The 20960-nt window shown below is 39.4% G+C and overlaps 1 protein-coding gene across 1 annotated transcript; it reads left to right on the forward strand.

Annotated features, from left to right (window-relative positions):
* The first annotated feature begins 902 nt into the window (after positions 1-902).
* NT5DC3 (5'-nucleotidase domain containing 3) lies at positions 903-20953 on the forward strand. Its single transcript, XM_059845833.1, has 14 exons — positions 903-1089; positions 4002-4186; positions 7057-7131; positions 7600-7655; positions 9848-9938; positions 11596-11733; positions 13007-13067; positions 13301-13403; positions 13540-13641; positions 14671-14752; positions 15091-15177; positions 16351-16491; positions 16833-16897; positions 17982-20953. The coding sequence occupies exons 1-14, from the start codon at positions 909-911 to the stop codon at positions 18241-18243; spliced, it is 1629 nt and encodes a 542-aa protein (XP_059701816.1). The 5' UTR covers positions 903-908; the 3' UTR covers positions 18244-20953.
* The last annotated feature ends 7 nt before the right edge of the window (positions 20954-20960 follow it).

Raw genomic sequence — 20960 nt, forward strand, 5'->3', positions numbered from 1 at the left:
AAGGTGAGAGTCATTTGTTGTGGAAAAAAAAAAAAAAATAGGATTTTGTCTGAAATCCTTCAGTTTTGTATAGGATTGCTTTTTTTTTTTTTTTTTTGAGATGGATGGAGAAGAACGGCTGAGTAACTTCCAGACATAAGTGACAATGGGCTATGTAGATCTCCTTGAAATAAGAACAAATTGTATTCAATGTTTACTGTACTGGAAAAAGAATATGTTCCTTTTGTTGTAAAAAGTTTCTGAGCACACCAGGAATTCTGCATGTGGAGTTGTAACCAGTTCACTGTGGCAGTGGTCTGGTCTGGTTCTTCTTCATCCATGCATCATCTTATTTTTATTTTTTCCTCCAAGTATAGTAGATATGGCTCAAATTCTTCGACTGCCAGGCCCTACAGCTATCAGTGGCCAGTGCTTCACAGGGACATGAGGGCCTAAAAACAGCAACAGAACGTCTGTATTTTACTTGCAGCTTGTGTTATGAGCTTGTTTTGTTACAGATGTAAGCAGGTGTACATAGTACTTCGGAAGTGCAAGCGGGTTGGAGATATAAACACTTGCTGTTGGTGCGGTGCTTGTGGAGAAAGAATCCCAGGCAGCTCCGAGCACAGCAGATCCACGAGGTCGGGGTTTGCTCCCCTTGGCCTGGCTCAGCAGCGCAGATTAAACGCTGCCCATGCCGGTGGGTGGGGGGAAGCTGCTTTCCCTCCTCGGGACGGCAGAGGGGAGGCGCGGGGCCGCAATGCCTGCGCCCCGCTCCCCAAGCACCGCTTCTAGGCGCCGAGGCCCGGCTAATCCCTGCCTCCCGCCGCTACCTGCGGGGCCGGGCCCGCCTCCAGGCCGGGGCGGGGCCCAAGGAAGTGACTTCAGCCAGCGGCGGCGGAGCGGCTCGGCGAGGCTGAGCGCGGAGCATGGCAGCGGTGGCGGCGCGGGCGCTGCTGGCGGCGGGCAGGGCGGGCGCGGGCGGGCGCCTGCCCGCCGCGGGCGCCGCTCCCCTCTGCACCGTGGCCCCGCAGCAGCAGCAGCAGCCGTCGCCCGACATGAAGAGTTACCTGTGGTCGCGCTACAAGGAGGCCAAGAGGGTCACCAAGGGTGAGCGGCGCCCGCGGGAGGCAGCGGCGCGGCTCCCCCTCAGCGGGCCCGAGCGGAGCCGTGGTGGCGGCTGGGAGCGGAGCAAGGGCGAAGCCTGTGGGGGAGCGGGAAGGGTCCGGGGGCCGAGGTGCGGGTCCGTTCCGCCGCGGCTCCGGCTGCCGTGCTGTGCCCAGGGCCGGAGCGGCAGCGCGGGGGGGAGCCTCAGCTGGTGGGTCCTGGGGGCCGGCCAGCGGGGACGTGGGCTGTGGAGGCGGCAGCCCCTTCGTCCTCTCCTCGGAGGGAGCGCTGAGTCCCTCACGCCATCGCCCGTGCGGGGCCGCGGCTCTCGCAGCGCCTTTGGGACGGCGCCGCTTGGGCCGGGCAAAGTGGCAGGTTTTGGAGGTGTGTTGAGTGTAGGATAGCAAACGTAGAAAGAAAATCAAGAAGTTGGTCATCTCATTGATGGCGGTTATATATATACACACAACGTAGCTATTCTGAAATAGACTGCTTCTCCAAAAAGTTAAAATGCTATGAAGTTTTGGATGAGTCTTAATTTTGCGTATGGTTCCATCGTAACGCTATGTGAGGCATTGTGAAATGCTCACAGAACTTACATGACTCTGGGAAGCCCTGGTCTTCAGCCCATCCAGGCAAAAAGCTAAGGGCAGAAGCAAGCAAAATGCTTGCTTCTGTCCTTGCTCCAATGGGAAGAGAATTACCAAGATGATATTTGCTTAAAAATGTGGTCTTTTCTGAGCGCTGAAAGAAAAAGAGGCAGAGTGTCTTCTATAATGCCGTGGGGAAGAGCGTGTCCTGTAGTGGCATTGGATAATGCTTTAGCTTGCTTGTTTTGCCTATAAAGAAAGAAATTATTGTGTTTTCCTGCACTTAGGAGTCTTGAATGTGAACTGGGACTTCACAGCACTGGGTGCAAGCAAAGCATTTGGGAGTGTAGAATAGCATCAGCATTTCAAAAGTGAAATTAAAAGCTGTGTTAGCGATCTTAAGAGAGGTCTGTGGGCTTTGGAGGGTGAGATAAGGGATAGGAAGAAGGGAAGTGCATTTTATTTTGAATCTATTTTTTCTTTTCCTGTTTTTGGAATTAACTTTCTCTTGTTCTAAACCACACCCAAATAATACTTAGGAGCTGAGGTAGGGTAATGTTGTGAGAAAATAAGTTGGTCAGTGTGTGTGAGCTGGCAAAAGATGAGGCAACTGCTTCTAGAATATTTCAGGCTATTATATTACAAGTAAGTCACCCGATGGCTTCAAGTATATGATATTTCAGTTAGTTATGATGTTGAGATGACAAGGCTAGAAGGCTCTCCTGTTTTTTAGGAGAGCCTTCTAGCAGGCAAGGTTTATAGCACTTGTGATGCTGTCTGCTGGCCAGAATGTCTAATAGCTGCCAACTGTTCATACTGTCTGTTTTCAGACAGCCACCAGTCAAGCTAGTTTTCAGCTGAAGTGTCTTTTTATCTATATATGGCTACATAAATATCTTTATTTTTAAAACAAGTGTTGACTCACCAAGCTGCACAATTGGCATTTGAAAAACTACTTTCTAATACAGAAACAGGTGTTGTAATGTGATTTTGGAAGTTGATTAAAAACTGTGCTTATGACTAGAAGTTAGTTGAATGTTCCGTGGCCCTTTCTATAGAGGAATAGGAATATAGTAGGAATATTTGCCTTAATCGTAGCATGTCAAATTGTATTTGATTTGATTGCTGGGCTTTATTTGAAGTTTGGAATTAAACTCAGTGAATTTGGTTTTTTCCCCTCTTAAAAATTAAGACTTGGGTGTCTGCATCTGAAGTCCCCACACCTACCTGCCTTGTTGAGATGTTTTTCAGTGTTGGAGGGTGTAGGGATCTGTCAGAACTGAGGGTTTTTAGAGAAGCTTGGTCAATTCCTTTTAAACCTATATGGAAGGTAACCAAACAAAGCATATTCCCTTTAAAACTTGCCTTTCCAAGCACAGATTTAAGATGAATGTTCCCCTTTTTTTTCCACTGGTAGGGAAGTCTGGAGTATAAAGACAGTATATGGAAAGGAAGGAAGGAAAACATGCTCATGTTTTATACTGCCAGGAGAGTAGAGTTTAACCTCCTAATGTTGCTCTCTCAAGTTTTGTAAACAAATATAAACACTCTCAATGCTTAGTACTGACATTGACATTGGTGTTGGTCCTAAAGTTACTTATTATATCGCAGTTTTAATTTCTCGGTCAGTATACTTTTTAAATCAAATATCAACAGAAACATACTCTTAAAAATGGAAGTGATTTGTACACTCTGTGTGTTTGTGTAGAAAATAAGCAGAATATTTTTGGTTTTCTGATTCTCTGGGAGGTTAATAAGCATAATAATGTGTATGTAATAGTTGTTATGCACACAGTCCTGTGTAGTTTATTCATGTGAGCTGAAACTGATAAATGTGATAACCTTGAAATGGTGAAGCAAAAATGAAAGCAATATCAAATTAGAACAATATCAGTTCTTCAGGGGTGGGAGCTGGACCAAGTAACAGGAGCCGAAGACAAGGCTCCTAGACTAGTAGTAGCAATAATATAATAATATTCTACAACTCCAAATTCATGTTCAAAAACAATAATAAATGTGTTAATGGAGTAGCAAAAAATTAGGTCTGGTGTTCTCTGATAAGCAAGATGCCAAAATGCATCTTCTCTTCAAACTTGGACTACAGAGAAAAGCTTATTTCGAATAAAACCTATGGATCACCAAGACAAGTTAGGGACAGTATGTTCAACAGCGTCCTATTGTTAACAACTAGGGGGTTAGTGTGAATTAGTTTGATAGTTTCCATCGTCATTTCTCTATAGTTAGCAATTGCTAATGGATTTCTATGTCTTTATTTAAATAAAGGTACAAGGCTGGTATAACTTTTTTCCTCTCCCCTGTTCACAGAATTGGTTCCTTCAATTATGAGTAACATGCTGAATCCAGATGCTATTTTTTCAAACAATGAAATGAGCCTGTCAGACATAGAAATTTATGGGTTTGATTATGACTACACCCTGGTCTTTTATTCTAAACATCTGCACACGCTCATATTCAATGCTGCTCGAGATCTTCTTATTAATGAGCATCGGGTAAGTAAAATTAATGGAATAAGAATACACTTCTGAATAAAGGGTATAATAAATGATTTTTGGCTGAGAGGCATGAATCATCTTTTCATGCCTCAGTCCTAGCTTGGCTCCCTTATAGCACATTTTGTACAACAGCTAGATATTCACAACAGAAGCCCTGTTTTATTCTCAGCTGCAGTTTTGAGCAGAGAGCAGTCTGTTAAGGATATTTGTCTTATCTTTTAATGTGGGTGTGCAGTTTGTTGTTTGTTCCTGATTGTCATTTATTGGAGTCACATTAATAAATAAGAAGCTTAAAAGTTACCATTACTGTGTTTCATCCCTTGCTGTGAGTGCAGTGATTAATTTCCCTATGAAATATTTTTAGCTGGACTTCACAGCAGGGCTTTGATTGCACTGAGGGCTTGTGATGTGCTCTGTGTGTACCTGGCATTTCGGTTGCCTTGGCTGAAGGGGCAGTGTGTGCAGTGATCAGAGCCTGGATACAGGGAAGTGTTCAGGTCAGAGCACTGCCCTCCTGCCTCTCCAAGCAGTGTTCTTGCATTGGTGACAGCTTGACATCCAGGCAGTTTGGAGCTGCTTCTTGTCTAGTTTGGGGATGGGAAAAGCTCCCGTGTGTCGGGAAGTGGAGGGGGAGATGGGGGGCTGAGGAAACTGAAGGTATTTCTGGGATAAAGACTGAAAAAAATCTGTGGACTAAAAGAAGCAAAATTAATTAAACAGTAGGACTTGCAGGAAAGGAAAAGACAGAAGGTCCATGGAGTATGTTAATTAAGCTGCTTGTGTATATTTATACAACCTAAATCTGAATGCGTGGTGTTATTCTACTTTCGTATTTGAATCTAAAGGTTAGGAGCTATTTATAAACACCTATAAATATCCTTGGAAGAGCAATCAAAACTTCATGGGTGCTACAAGCATACACAGCTTTATCCCCCTGCAATTTTGGCATGTCTTGATAGCAGTTTCTGTGGGATGTGTAAATATACTTTTTTAAAGCTACATGGTTCATGGGAAAAACCCATGTTACTGTAGAAGTCAAGATTAATTCTTGTAGACTAAAATTCTAATGGTGTTCTGCCTTTGCTATTTGAATGGATTTGGGGAGCAGTAGCTTTCCAGTTTGTCTTGGTTAAAATCTGAGTTCTACCAAACAAAGTTGTAATTACTTTTTGAGACAGCTTATTGAAATTATCTCCTTTTGGAATTTTTCCGCTTGTACTGTTGATATATTTTTTGCCTTTACTATTAGAAAAAGACCCTCTAGACAGTGGTCATTATGACTGCCACAGTCAACCCAAAAGATTGCAAATTTTTTCTCATGGCAGTGGGAGGTAATATGGGAAAAATTGCAAAATGCAGTGTAGGAAGCAAGGAATTGTCCAAGAGAATAAACATCAATTTAACGCTAATCACAAAGGTGGCAGCAGGTGTTCTATGTAAGCTCTTGTTCCGGGGTTCATTTCTTTCCTGATGCACAGGCCTTGTGCCTTTTTATTAGGATTGCTGTTTCAGTCCAGTTATATTTGTCCCTACCAAAAGTGGGGTAAGCAAACAGTACCATTTCTGTCATTTCTTTGTTTGCTTTGCAAGGAAGCTTTGATTTATATGCCAGGGTAAGTTCATATGTACTGGCATGTGTCTGAAAAGACAACTTTCTAGTAGAATAAATTAGAGTAGCAAGTCAAGTATGTGGAAATTTGATAAAGTCAGAAATAAATTTTATTGCACATTCTTGATGTGGTTTCTTTGGAGCATGTGCAGTGCATGATAGTTTTTAGTTGATCACATTCCCTGATGATTTCCCTTGTGTCTCTGTTCCTGTTCCCTGACCAAACCTGTGCCTCTTCCAAGCTGTCTGTGGAGGCTTTTGATGCTGCTCTTCATTCAGATCAGTAGCCTGCCCCACGTTTTCTGGAAGTGCTAGTGTAGGGATGATAGGACTGTTTTCTTTAGCTGTAGATGCCTGTATTCAGTACAAATGCAATCTACAGCAGTTGCAGAGAAAGTCCTCTTCAGCAAGATAATAACTTTGGGGGGAAGTTACAGTTTATTTCTTGTAAAGTAGCTAGAGGCTCTCTTGAAGCTGCCTAATGCACTTTTCCCCCTGCAGGCTTGTAAATTAGCCTTATATGTATGGAGAGGGTGAAAAACAATGTCTGGTTCTAAGGCTGCTGTAACTTGTAGGAGGAGAATGAAAGACTGCCTTTCAGTGTCTTAATCAAAGAAATTATAGTTTTCTCAGGCCTTGTTGAAACTACTGAAGTATTTCACCCTTTAAAACCAAGTGAACAAAGCCCTTAGCCCAAGACATGCACCTGACATTTCTTTTCCTGGAAACCTGTGTTTACAGCAGGACAAAATTACAGTTGTCTGATAATGGGCTTGTACTGAAAAACGTTAGACTACAGCTCACACCATATAATGGAGTGAGCTACCTAACTATATATAAAGAACCTGAGGGAAAAGTACATGACAGACATTCAGTTCATGCACGTCTCTAAGTGAATTTTTTAATGTATGAAGAATGTATTAAGAATATATTAAATTAACTTTTTTGAACAAGAGGCTAATGTTCAAATCCCTATAGGTAATGTTCTAATAATGTTCTAATCCCTATAGACTACCTGGATGTCCAACTTCAGATACCAGGATGACCTTAGATTTAAAGCAATGACTTTGGATTTTGAAAAAATGTTTGACTTTTCTTGCACTCATGTGTTCCTGCAAATCTCACCAGCCTAAGAAAAATTCTCCTAAATTATTACAGCAAATAAGAAGCATAGAAAACTTAGACTTTTAAACATCTGCAGAAACAATTTTCATTGTTTGGATTATAGTTCTAAAATCAAATCATTGCTCTTTCTTAGTATCCTGCAGAAATAAGAAAATATGATTATGATCCCAATTTTGCCATCAGAGGGCTTCATTATGATGTGCACCGGGTATGTATAAATAACTTTGTGATGAGTTATGTAGTGCTGAGAATATAGCCAAAAAAATAAAGATAACTCTTAAGCCTTTCAACTTTTTACTCTGCATTGATGTGTAAGGATTGTTTCATGTTTTTCATAGCAGTCTTTATTATTATTATTATTATTGTCAATTTGTTATTATTATTAACATCATCAGTAAGAATAATTCTGGTTTTTTAAATGGCCCTTAAGTAGATCATGTTTTGGGCATTTTGTCCTTATGGTGGGTGGGGAAAGACAACTTAGGGTGCAACAGGGTAAAACTAGGTAAAAGTCATTGATAAAAGTATTTTGGAAGCTGTGAAGGAAGTTGCAAGGATAGTGCTCAGGTGTTCTTGAGGCAGAAAAGTTATAGATAAAATTGCTTTGACTTTTGTAATTTCATGTCTAATAGTTGAAGTGATAAAAATTATTTTCTTTTTTCTCTTTACTTGCTAGGCATTATTAATGAAGATTGATGCTTTTCATTATATTCAGCTGGGAACAGTTTACAGGTGGGTAAAGTTATTTTTTCTTTATAATAACAATGGGTGCTTTTACTTTTTGTTTCTTTTAACTGCATTTATTAGTGTACAGCTTGGATTCTTACCAGGACTCATGCCCTGATGACCCCAGACATGAATGAGCATCCTGGCCTTGCTGGAAGGGGTTTTCTTTGCATCTCTGTGTGTACACACAGATGTGTACACATGCACTGCCTGATCCAGCCCAGCTGATTCCCCAGATCAGCCCTGGCAGAATTGGCAAGCTGGTTGGTCACATAGTGCTGACTCACTTTGTTTCCGGCTGTGAAATTGTGCTGAAAGACATCTAAAAATACCCTGATGACTTCTCTGCTGTTGCTTTCTATGTAAATAATTGTTACAGGGTACCTGATAGCATGACTTTGGTGTGGTTGTGGAGACACTTGAGAGGTCCTGCTGTGTTTGCATAGAGCTTTTGAGTTTGGACACATCAACCAAATCAACTTGCACCACACTTGGTACCAGACTTTAAATTAGACAAGAAGCCAGGCCACCTTTCTTAAAGTCGTTGGACAAAAAGACTTTTACCCAGGTTTAATCTGTTGCCCTCTTAGTAGTGTTCCCCTACCCACCATGAGAACAGAACACCCGAATTTGGGCCCAGAAGGGGATGTGACCTGGAAATGATGGTTTGCATCCGACCTTCGTGCTGTTTCCTCAAACACCTGTGCAGGGATGAGGGGAGGAAAAAAGAGGCTGAGGGCCATGAGAGCTGATGTCAAGATGATGTGTGGTAATACAGCTGCACTGTGAACTGTGTCAGGACTGTGAGACTCATGGTAAAAGTAATCTACAGCTTTGTCTTGGCACTCATCTCTACACTGTGGCTTTCACATTGTCCTCTGTTGATATGTGCTTAAGTAGCTGCTGATTCACAAGTGTTTTCTCTAGCAGTATTCAAATAGCACTTAGCATAGCTGTCTGCAGACCAGAAGGTACCTGCCCAGTTATGGTGGTGTAACTTGGTTTATATTTTGGTTGCATTTCTTTGTGCTTGCTGCTGTGGAGGGGGTGATGCTGAACTCAAACATCCAAGTTTATGTTACAAACCCCAAGTATTATTTGCTCTGTTGGTGCACAAGACCAACTCAAATGGTGGAGTTCTGCCAGCAGCAGCTCAAGAGTTGTGTCCCAATTGGTGCGTGGAGACAAGTGCAGTAAAAGAGCTGGTTAATGTAGGATTCTGCCCCCACAAAATCCCCAAGGAAGTTCATGGATCATGCCTTTCCACTGCAGAGCTGGTGTGGACTCTAAGCACTGCAAGCACTAGATTTGTGAATTAATTTATTTTTATTTTAATGCTGGCAACTCTTCTTGGTCAGACCAAGAAAGGGAGGCACAGAAATAATTGTCTGTTTTGCAAGGCTGCAAAGCATCTTTAAGTAAGTTTGGAAAAAGGAGTCCAGCTGATCTGGTTTGCATTAGTGTTGTTTTTTTTAATCCTGAGTAAAATATCAACACTTCTGTGGCCTCTGGTGAGGATGTTTGCATGCCTGCAGTCTTTTAGATGCTTTAGTGCAAGATGCTTGATGCTGTAAACATTTAAAACCAAGCTAAAGCCTGTATTCTCTTAATAGTTTATAAACTCTGGGGAAATTTTATCTCCTTCTTCCCCATTTGTTGTTTTATTTGAATGTTTTAATTAACAACCATCCTTCAAGTAGTTTTAAATTTTGGGAAGCTGAACTGTTCATGCATTTAAAAAGAAATTTTTGTTTTGGTAAAGGTTGTGTATATTTTTCACTCCCTTAAATCTTCAAGGTCATGCTGCAGAATAATCTGATTTAAGCACTATCATATCATCAGTGCTCTATAAGAAAAAAAGAGAGTGTGAGGAATTACTTTGTGTTAAGAAACTGGAAGTTCTAACCACTTTTTAAAAAAACCCTTGAGGCATAGTTTTAATGGGCACTAATAAGCTCTTTTCCCATAAGAAAGTAGAAGGGACTTAAAATTGGAATGTGTTTTGTGTGCATGAGCCTGTTAAAATGTTACAGGTTTGGTAAGGAAAGGTGCTGTTTTAACTTGAAAACACAAACGTTCATGTGACATTATTAGGGTTTTAATAAGATCCAGATCTGAGTGTTAATCTGTCAGGGTTTGGTGATTACTTAAAAATTTTAATCTGACTTATGAACTAAAGCTAGTTTTTTTTTTTCCAGAGGCCTCAGTGTTGTCCCAGATGAAGAAGTCATTGCAATGTATGATGGTTCCCATGTCCCTTTAGAGCAAATGAGTGACTTTTATGGAAAGGTAAAACCACAAAAGGGTCTTTAAATTTTGTGAAGTTTTTTTGGCATGAGGGTGGTGGTGTTTAAATTTTGTTCTCATTATAGAAGTAGCAGTTATATTTTCTCAATATATGATTGAGTTTAATGCTATATTGGAAATTTGCCATCAAAAGTGACAAATTGCTTTTCTCTCTCCTTCTTGCTGTAGTTTATTCTCTGACTGTTCCCTTACCAAGTCATACAGACAGAGTGGTGGAACACAGAAAATCAAGTGACTTGCTCAGTGTTGCACACAGATTCTGATAAAGGCTGGCAAATGAACCATATCTGGTTCATGTACTTTACTTTTTCCTGGTGGTCTGATGGCTTAGCTGATATAGCAGCAAGTAAATGTATGGAGGCAACTCCTGCATGCAACCTGGCAGAGTCAAAGTAAGAGGATTTGACAAAAGATGAGTGATAAAAGATGAAACTTCTATGTTAAATCCTAAACTTTGCCAATAAAGTTGATTTATTTTTTTTTTTTCCTCTGGTGGGTTGCTTCCTCTTTCCCAAATGAAGGGTGAAGCTGACTTTTTGCTAAAAAGCCAAGTTTCTTTCACCCCTTTTAATGTCCAGATGTTAATTTCATGTTGACATGAAAAGCCCTTCTTTATGATGCAGAACATTTTATTGTTCTTGTACTTGTCCTTATTTTAAGGAGCTGAATCTAGAATTCCTGAGTCTAGTCACTGCATCAGTTGTGAATATCACTCTGGCATTCCCAGTGGGATGCCTTGGTCTTTTTAGATCTATACTTTCTTTGATCTTAGAAAGGACAGCGGCAGGACAAGAGGCAAGGGACACAACTTGAAACACAGGAGGTTTCCTCTGACCATTAGGAAATGCTTCCTTTGCTGCGAGGCTGACCTAGCAGTGGCACAGGCTGCTTGCCCAGGGGACTGTGGAGTCTCTGTTGTTGGATATTCAGGAGCCATCTTTACAGGGTCCTCTGCAGTGGGCTCCAGGTGGCCCTGCTTGAGCAGGGGGCTTGGACAAGATGTTCTCCAGCAGCCCCTTGCAACCTCTGCTCTTTCTTATTCTGATGCTGAGCTTCTTGCTTCTCCCTTCTTACTGAGTGGTATTTGGGCTGTGTTTGCTGTTATATAATGGGCTTTTCTACTTCTGTGAAACATAACTATTGTTATTATTACAACAGCTTTCGCAGACTAGAAATCTCTTCCTCTATTACTGTGCTAGTTATTGTAGATCCTTACATCTTTTTATTATCTCATTTCGAGGAGGTAAATTGGTTTGCAATCCTAATTAGTATTCCACTTACTACAAAACCCCTCAAACTGAGAAAACCTCCATCCCTCATCCATCAGTGCCTCTTGTTTGCAGAAGTGCAGACTTCAAGTGAAGGCTTTTAGCTGAGCATTGTCTTGTTTTTATGAATTAAAATACCATTCTTAAGAGTAATGATTTGGATTTATTTGAAGAATTAATCACAACACTTTTGTTGGAGATATCTTTATTGAAGGTCTTAGTTGAAAAGCAGTCTTTAGCCATGTGAAGAGGGATGGCAAAAGCTGAATATTGCAACTAAGCTGAAGTGTTTATACTGAACAAATGAAAGTGTTCTAATCTGGGAAATACCTGACTTTGTTTTTTCTTTCCTTTTCTTCCCGTTACTGGAGAGCTCACAAGGAAATACAATGAAGCAATTCATGGATATATTTTCCTTGCCAGAAATGACACTCCTTTCTTGTGTGAATGAATATTTTCTGAAAAACAACATAGACTATGAACCTGTTCATCTCTACAAAGATGTCAAGGTAGATGTCAAGCTTTGAAGATTTGGATTAATTTGTGTGTCTTCTCTGTGAGCACTTCAGGAAGCTTTTACCTGTTGTGCTAGCCTCAGTGAAATACTTCACTTTAGATTTAGTATGGAGCAATTATGGGTATGCAACCATAAAAATATAAGTAAAATTAAGGTAGAGTTTGGAAAAGAATAAACTGAAATTGATTTGAAAGCTGACATTCTAGGAATTTTGCTCTTTTTGTGGGTTTGAGGGTGAATAGGGGAAAGTGAAGAACTTGTAAGATGATAAAAGTTCTTTTGATTGTTGTTCAGCATATCTTTTTTTCTCACTATCAGGGAATTACTGGGTTATAGGGAATGTAAGAGGCTATAGGGAATTCCAGTTTGGAGCTTTCATTTTGGCTAGTGTACAATCATTTGCTATCTCATACTTTTAAACTATCTCTTTTCCCTATTTACCTTTTTCTCCTCCAGATAAGCTCTAGTACTAGTCTAGAGTAATTTGACCCTCTTGATTCCTCAGCATGTGTCCTGCAGAGGAGAAAAATCTTATGTCATGGTTATGTAACATGGAGAAGGCCAGTTCTTGTGGTTTTTCTGAAGCATGTAGAGAAATTTCTGTACTATTCAGCATGACAAGCATTTTGGAAACCCTATAGTGATATTTTTTGAGGATTTTGAGGACATACCCTGAGTGAGCATCAAAATGACACTACCACTGTTCTAAACAAAGCTGTCTGGTGCAGAGCTGGCTCAGGAGAGCTGTTATATGCCTCCAGAGTGCCTTCTAAGTACTTTGTTCAAACATTTAACTTCTTTCTTCTGTTCATAAATTTCTTATGTAAATAATCAGGGCATTTGTGAGTGATTATAATCTAAAATCTGTCAGATGTACAATTTTTTTTTTTTTTTTTGGAAAGGGAAAGGAATGTGTTCTGCTCCAAAGGTCACTGGAAATCTCTGATGACTCTGCTTCTGCAGAGGGCTTTCACTTCACCCTCCTGAGCAACCTTTCACAGTTATGTAAAAGTGCCCCTCTGCTATATAGTTTTGTACTTCCCAAAATTATGAAGTTAATTTCTCAGAAGAGAAACAGTCTTTGTCTAGTGGTGACATCATATATATGGATATACACACATGCATATATATAACTATATTGAACATGGCATTTCTGTAAAGTTGGAAGTGTTGGGAAATGAGTTGTTTTAAAAACAAATTACTATTGCTATTTGGTGAACACTTGAAAAGATGAAGTTCTTTACTGATCGTTGCTTTCCTCATAGGATTCAATCAGGGATGTTCATATCAAAGGGATAATGTACAGAGCAATTGAAGCAGATATTGGTAAGTACTAATGATATAATCTATCAAAGCTTCTCTTACTGATAGCATATGATTTTTCTGGCTTCCGTATTTAAAGATTACAATTCTAAATTTCTAAAATTTGAACGACTTATTCCCACTTGTCAAAGGTGTGTTTAAGTATAACCTTGTGTTCTGAGCTCTTGCATGAATGCATACAAAGTTTTTCACAAGAGTTTTCTCAATTAATGCTGTGTTTTCCCCAATCCTCACAGAGAAATACATCTGCTATGCTGAACAAACTCGTGCAGTGTTAGCAAAGCTGGCTGATCATGGCAAGAAGATGTTTCTCATCACAAACAGTCCCAGCAGCTTTGTGTACGTGAGCAGTTGTTCTTTAACTATGCATTTGTAAAGGATGGGGAAGATGAGGTTTTCTAGTATAATTCATTTTATTGCACAGGCAACTGCACCTTGCTACAGTTAATTGTTAATATTCCTCTGTCCTTTTTAGGGACAAAGGCATGAAGTTCATCGTTGGCAAGGACTGGAGGGATCTCTTTGATGTGGTCATTGTCCAGGCTGAAAAACCAAACTTTTTCAATGATAAACGAAGGTGGGTGTTAAGCCAGTAAAGAATGATCCAAGCATCTCATCCATATAAGGCTGTAGAGTGTGTTAGGAAGTATTTTCCTTTGGCTGCAATGTAAAATGAAATAATATTTTATGAAATCCTGGGTAAGGTCATTACAAAATGCAGTAACACCCAATGCTGAAGTCTAAATATTTACCCTTTTTTGCCTAAGAAAGTTCTAGGAGCTGTCTCAGTTGTACTGGAGTGATTTAGGGTCACAGAAGCCATTTTTAACTTCTTATTTGCATGTTGGTGAAGTGTGCTTCTTTCCTAATAAACCTGAGAGTCTTGATGCCTTTCAAATTAGACCCTTATCTGGAAATGTCTTCCATTGCTTCTGGTTTGTTTTTTTTTTTTTTTCATCACACATGATATTTAAAAGACATCTGGCTCGCTGACAGACTGGAATATTTGGACTAGTTGTGATTAAGTAAACACATCTCTAGTGTGTATGCCCTACTTTTACCCTTGAAAAAAATCTGTTCCTTTATGTGTGCTTATGATTTGAAAGTAAGATAGAGGGAGATGGGATTATATGCCCTTTAGTTTTTGTATTTGATTTTAAAAAGATCTTTGCTATATGTCTTGGCTCCAGTCCTGTGCTCTCTCATCTTCAGTTGTCCAGGTGTGCAAACTGAGGGACTGGGCAAGAGTCTTACACATCTATTTTTTTGTGTTCTCTCCTCCTTAGTGGCAGACAACTCATGCTGTTTCTTCCCTTCTGCCTGGGGTCCCTTTCTTACTTCTCAGCAGTTTTTCTCAAAAAACTGTGAGAAGTAAGAAAGGGACCAGTATAAACTGTGTTTATAATGTCATAGGTATACTGGAAAGTTACATTGCTTTTCACTGGTCAAAGTGGAAGTTTTGGAGTTTTGCTTTTTCTCTTACAAAATTCAGATGCTAGAGATTTTTTTTCCTTTTGAGAGATGAATAATTTTAATGCTAATACTTTAATTTCCTAAGAAGTGTCAAGATTCCTACAGCAGCATAACAATTGCATGTCTATTTTAGACCATTTCGTAAGGTGAATGAAAGGGGAGTCTTGCTCTGGGACAAGATTCACAAGCTGCAGAAAGGCCAGATATACAAACAGGTATGCTTTCAATGGACTCTTTATGTTGAAATTTCGTTTTTATTTCCTAGAATCCCAAGCTTCTTTGGATATAAAGGTTTCTAAAATGCAGGTGCATTCTTTAAGAGAGTTATTTTAACGTCTGAAGTTGTACGAATTCATTGTTGGTATCATATGTCATTGTCTCTTGAAGTGCTGCTATCGCTGAAATCACCTGTAAATTTTGGGATTCTTAGTGTATAAACTGAGGACAAGATTTGTGCTATGAAATATTAGTAGTGGTGTACTAAGTTCCTTTTTCATGTCTGTGAAGGTGCAAGTCACATGCTGCTCCAAAGTCCGTGTCATTATTTCTGCAGGGTAACTTGTATGAATTTTTGAAGCTTACTGGCTGGAGGGGCTCTAAGGTTCTCTACTTTGGTGACCACATATACAGTGACTTGGCAGTAAGTAGTTTGCTTTCCCAAAATCAGAGAAAAAACGAGGCTTTCTGTTAGTTTTCCTCTCTTCCTCTGCAGTTATTCAATGTAACACACTTTCATATGATATTTTAAAATACAAAAAAATTTGGTTGTTAAGTCATATTGCCTTTTTTTTTTTTTTTCAGCAGGGAACCTTGGTGCTGTAAAATGCCAACCATATTTTCCACCTGACTTGTAACATTTAAGTTGTTTACTAACTGTGGTCAGGAATGTGTGAGGTTGTATTCCTGATCCAGATACTGATTATGTCAGATGTACTAGAGAGTAAACACAGATATCCAAATGTACAGGATATGCCTGACTTGGATGACAGCTGAATGAACTTCTGTTTTGAATGTAGGAGTTAATCTTCCTGTCACTAATTGTGAATGTTCTTCCCAAGATGTTGCTCTGATTTGTATCCCCACTCTCCAGGCTTTTTTTTTTTTTTTGGCCACCTTATGAACAAATGCTCTGTTAATTGTTACTTCAGGGTAAGTGAGTGCCACTTGGCTCTTTTGTAATTGATTCCTTTTGAATGCCTGGATGTGACTTTTCCACTCCAAGCTTTTGTAACGTGTTTCGGCAGCAGCAGATGTTTACATTTTTCCCTCAGTCTGCTTTTAAAAAGAACAGTAACATTGGGTGCTTCAGAAGACTGAGGGCCAAGAAGGAGGATGCAGCTCTTGTTCCACTCTGGCATAGTGGAGAGGAAAGCACAGGTGGCAGCTGCCTTGTGTTGTACCTGTCAGGAGCAGCTTGAATAGCTCCTGTTGTAGCCTTCTGTCAGCTGTGGGTGTGTGGGTAACCAGCACAAACCCAGCACACAGTTCCTCCAGGTACTGCTGGCAGCAGCAGAGCTCTCATCTACAGAGGCATTTCCTGCTGTTTGTTTTAAACCTAATGAATTAGTGTTTATTTGCAAGTGCTTGTGTGTTCTTCATCTCTCTCTCTTCAAAAATGTGGAATTTGATGCTTAATCTGAAATTAAATTCTATTGTCTGTTGGCACAGTTAAGTCTCACTGTTTCATACTTCTGTTTGTACATAAAAACCAATTAAATTAGTGCTGCTTTGGGATAAACAATAGTCAGATTCTGTTCTTTTAAGTAGTTCTTTTTAAGACTAATATCTGTATTTTGTAATTCTTGGTAAATAGGACTTGACCCTGAAGCATGGCTGGCGCACTGGTGCGATTATTCCAGAGTTACGATCGGAGATTAAAATCATGAACACAGAGAAGTACATTCAAACCATGACCTGGCTGCAAACCTTGACAGGATTATTGGAACACATGCAGGTTTGTGCTCTTTGTGTGTAATCAGCTCTGGAGAGCCACAGGGATCCAGCCGAGTTTCTAAATGCTGGACATTGATGTTTGCAAGTGCTTTCAGTCTCGCTGAAGAGTTGGACTGTAGATAAATGCAGTTATTTGTGTGGTTAGTTAATAGGAGTTGTCTCAACATCTTGTCCCCTTTCTCCACTGGTCAGCCTGGATCAATTCCTGCTTTTGTTTGTTTAAAATGCACATGGATAAGTTCTGTATACTGATCTCTGAATTATTGCTCATATCCTGTTAGCTGATAAGGTTTATTTACAGAGTTATCTTTAGTTACAGGTTATCCATACTTAACATTTCAGGTTCACCGTGATCCTGATTCCCAAATGATCTTAGAAGAATGGAAGAAGGAAAGAAAGGAAATGAGGTAAGACACAGGGGATGAAGAATTTGCAGTATGCTTTGGTAGCCAAGGGTTCTATGCAATATCTTCCACAGGTTTCTTTGCAATTTCTTTCCATCCCTGGTTTATATTCCCTGGTAGTTACAGATATTATGAAATATTTTTGAAGCAATATTTTACCTGTCACTTGTGCAGCTCTTCTCCCCTCTGACACTTTGTATATATGGACCCTTTTTTCCCCGTCTTTAGAACAGATGTAACTTTTCTGTGTGTAAAGATTACATCTCATTAAATCCCTTTCCCTCTCACTTTGTGATTCTTCTGTCCCTCTGTGTTCAGCTGTCACTGCTGATTACACAGTTTCTGCATGAATAAAAATTGTATTTCTTTGTCAATGCTTAGGTCACTTTACCAGTTTTTTTACATGATTTCTGCAGATTGCTTGTCATACCTCTTAGAATATAGAAGCTGAGCTCTGCTCTAGGTTGGATTTAGCATGGATTTACCACAAAGTTAGGTAATAGGGCTAGAAGTCCTAATACTCTATTATCATGAAGGAGAAATCCCCAAATGCAGGGGGTGTGAAGTGCACAGTTTTCAAGGCCAGCTGCACCACCAGCAGCCTTCCCCAAAAATGTGGGAATAAAAGAAATAGGAATGATACTTGGCAGTGACTAATGCCCAAAACTTAATTCCAAGATGTGTTTAAGCTTTTTGTGTGCATTAAGCCAAATCTTTGCCTTTGTTTAAGAAGTCTTTTATCTTTGGAACATTGAATGTCATTAATATTTAGATAAAGGCAAAAATCTTCTTTCACAATTCCTAGAAAAGAAGGTTTGAGATGTCATGTGTCTGATATCAGAAGCAACTTATCTCTAGTGGGAGATGTGTGAAGCTCTTCACAACTGTGATTTCTAGACCTGGATTGTATATGTACAAGAGGTGAAAAACTTCTGTGGCACATTTTAGTGTTCTGAAGAACAGTGGGAAGAGAATAATGCATAGAACAGGTTTTAGGATCTGTTTGCTTCAGGTTATGGATGCCAGCTGGTAAAGAGATGTGTGCAGGTCTGTTCACTTCTCTTTGTTTTCTCTTTCTGGGGGACAGGGAGATGAACAGGAACTTCTTCAATGCACACTTTGGAAGCATATTCAGAACTGATGAGAATCCAACTTACTTCCTGAGACGTCTCTCTAGGTTTGCAGATATCTACATGGCATCACTGAGCTGTCTCTTGAACTATGAACCTGATTACACCTTTTATCCAAGAAGGACTCCTTTGCAGCATGAACTTCCTGGCTGGTCAGACCAGCTGTGCACTGGTACATTCAGAATACCTTTCCTACAAGAGACAGTTCAGATCAAATAAACTCTTGGTAGCTGTTCTCTAAAATGGACAAATATCTGTTGGTTTTCTTGAATGTACTTGTATTTTATTTAAGTCACTTACGTCTGTTACTTTGGTTTATATGTAGTTCATACTTATTCTCATAAGCTTTGTACCTGGTTTTCTCCTCTCCTGCTCAGACATGTGGAAACTCCTCTTACACACAGAAGAGATGATGGACTGCCAAGCTAGTAGTGGGCCATTGGAGGGAGAGGACTGCTGCTGTTCTGGGGTGGTTGTTTTAGCTTGTTCATTGAAAATCTTGATCTGCAGCCTTGTGGTTTACAAAGAAATACCAGGACTCACTCTTCTGCTGCTTTTCAGCACTCCAGCTGGAGCCTGCAATGGATTGTGGCATGGAAGAGCTTAAATGCAGTATTAGTAATTCAGTGATAAAAGTTAGTAACCAGCTTAGGGTGGGACTGAGAAGGATGGTCACACTTTTACCTTTCCTTGCTGCTACAGACGGAGCCTTACCTTTGAGGGGCCAAGGGCTGGAGTGCCCTGGCTCTGCTGCACTGGGCTCAGGCTCCTGGGTTCTTTCTCCTGTCTGTGCAGTTTCTGTTCTTGCCATGTCTGTGCTTGGCTGCAGGTGGACCTGAGCCTAAAATGGAAACTTGCAGTAGCTTGGGCTGCTTCAGCTTCCTTCTCTTAACTTTTAGGTACTTTTTTTTTTTGAGTTTCAGAACTTTACAAGCATCCACTCTCCAATAATAGTAGTTTCAAGAGATTTTGCATTTCAAAGTGCAGACAGATCTCTTTATCAAGCTTCAGTTTGATCCTAAATGCTGCTTTTAAAGATTTTAAACAGTGTCTTATTCCAGTGGTATGCAATGTGGCTTTGCTGTTCCCTAGGAGAGAATGTATTTCATATAGCCTTCAGTAATGGACTTCTAGAGTCAAAAGTAAACACGCACAATGGGAAAAGGACTTAGAGGAAGAATTAAGAAGTGAGAAACCCAGAGTTTTCTGATGACATGTTTTTAGCTCAAGCCCTGAAAGCTAAATTAGGGGTGGTACACATTTTGAATAAAGAAAAATAGTTTTGGTATAGATTAGAAGTTTTATGGAATTACTGATAGTGAAGGTAATGCATGAACACAAACTCTGGGTAGCATATGTGTTTCAAAGATTTGAGCTGAAAAATGTCTATTTTGCACAAGGAAAACATCTGTTGATGTATTTCCTCAAAGAGGCACTTTATAGAACTGCTATATAGTTGTTTTTAGATAAGAATTATTTCCTTTCTCTGAATCCAAAAGAAATGCTTGTTTTTTCAAGTGGTGCTTCCCACCCCAGCCACTTTAGAAGGCATAAAATAATTAATAATTTCAAATTTTAGTTATTAAAGGCGTGTTTTTTAAAAGCATGTGATTAAAAAAGTATATAGCATTTGGTATTCATTTTGGGATATCACTTGCTTTCTATCATGATTGCAGGCAAACAAACTTTTGTTGACCAAAAGTTTTCTGGTTTGGTTTGTTTGTTTGTTTTTTAACCTGTCTGTATGTGCAAGTACCTGGATTGAATTTCATATACAGTATATTTCATGTTTTTAAAAGCATGTCTGAAAAGTAAAGAATGTACTGTAATTTAGCCTGCACAATTTTGTAAGTAGTTTTCCTGTATGCTTGAAATCAGTACAAAGTTCTCAGAGGTGGTTTAGATTTTATGATTTTTCCTATACTCCTATTTCAAACTTGACTGAAGTGTGTGATTTAAACACCCCTGTGTTTAAACAGATGAATATACTTGAAACGAGTAAGTTCATCTGACTGTCCTGATGTTTTGCTGGAATAAAAAGATAACATGTTGCAGGAAGTTAGACTGCATCAGGAGTTGACTTGGTGGGGCTGTGCAAGAAATATATAGCATAACTTGATAATGAAATATGAAGATGGAAATATCCTGATTTGCCTTCAGTTCTTTATCCTAATGCTCAGCTTCAACTGAACTTGGTGTTATGTGTATGGAGCACCTTTCATGCTCCAGAGATTTCAATGCACTGTTAAAAAAAAAAGACCCACCCAAACCACTGTACATTCATCCTGTGTTAAGCAGGAACAGTTTAATTGGCTTGGATGGTTATATTATGCACATAATGCATGTTTTGTTTTAAGATTTTCTTCTCTTACCCTTCCTTTCTCTTAAGTTAGAAATCAAACTGCTCTACCAAGCTATGTTGCAACAGCCAGCTGAAGTAAAATATTGTTTATATTGCATGACTTGTTGAAATAAACAATGTTGCATGAAAAAAAGTTAATTTAAAAAGTTAGTTATTGAAGGGTTATGTTTCTTTAAAATAACCCAACTATATATAATATAAATGTAAGCAAGAATATTCAAATGTATTTATTTTTCAGTGCTAAAGTGCTGCTTTGTAACTTTTAAAAATGCCTTGCATTTTTTTAATGATTTCACCTTGACACTTTCTGCATTGCTCAATTTAACCTTATGCTACTGATTTCAAAGAGATTTTTTAGGCATGTTTAATGGGCAGTGTCTGTGTACTAATTCTGGGAGTATGGGTCATTTGAACACCAAAGCAAGACAAAGTTTTTGTTCTGGTCTATAATAAACACAGAGATGAATAGCCTCTCAGTAAAAAAAAGAGATGAATGAATTGTGGAGCTTTTTTTTTGGTGATAAAAATATTTAATGATTATTAAAAAAAATAAATGCTTGGACTTTATCTTCTG

Source organism: Haemorhous mexicanus, chromosome 5, assembly GCF_027477595.1.
Source record: "Haemorhous mexicanus isolate bHaeMex1 chromosome 5, bHaeMex1.pri, whole genome shotgun sequence".
Lineage (NCBI taxonomy): Eukaryota > Metazoa > Chordata > Aves > Passeriformes > Fringillidae > Haemorhous > Haemorhous mexicanus.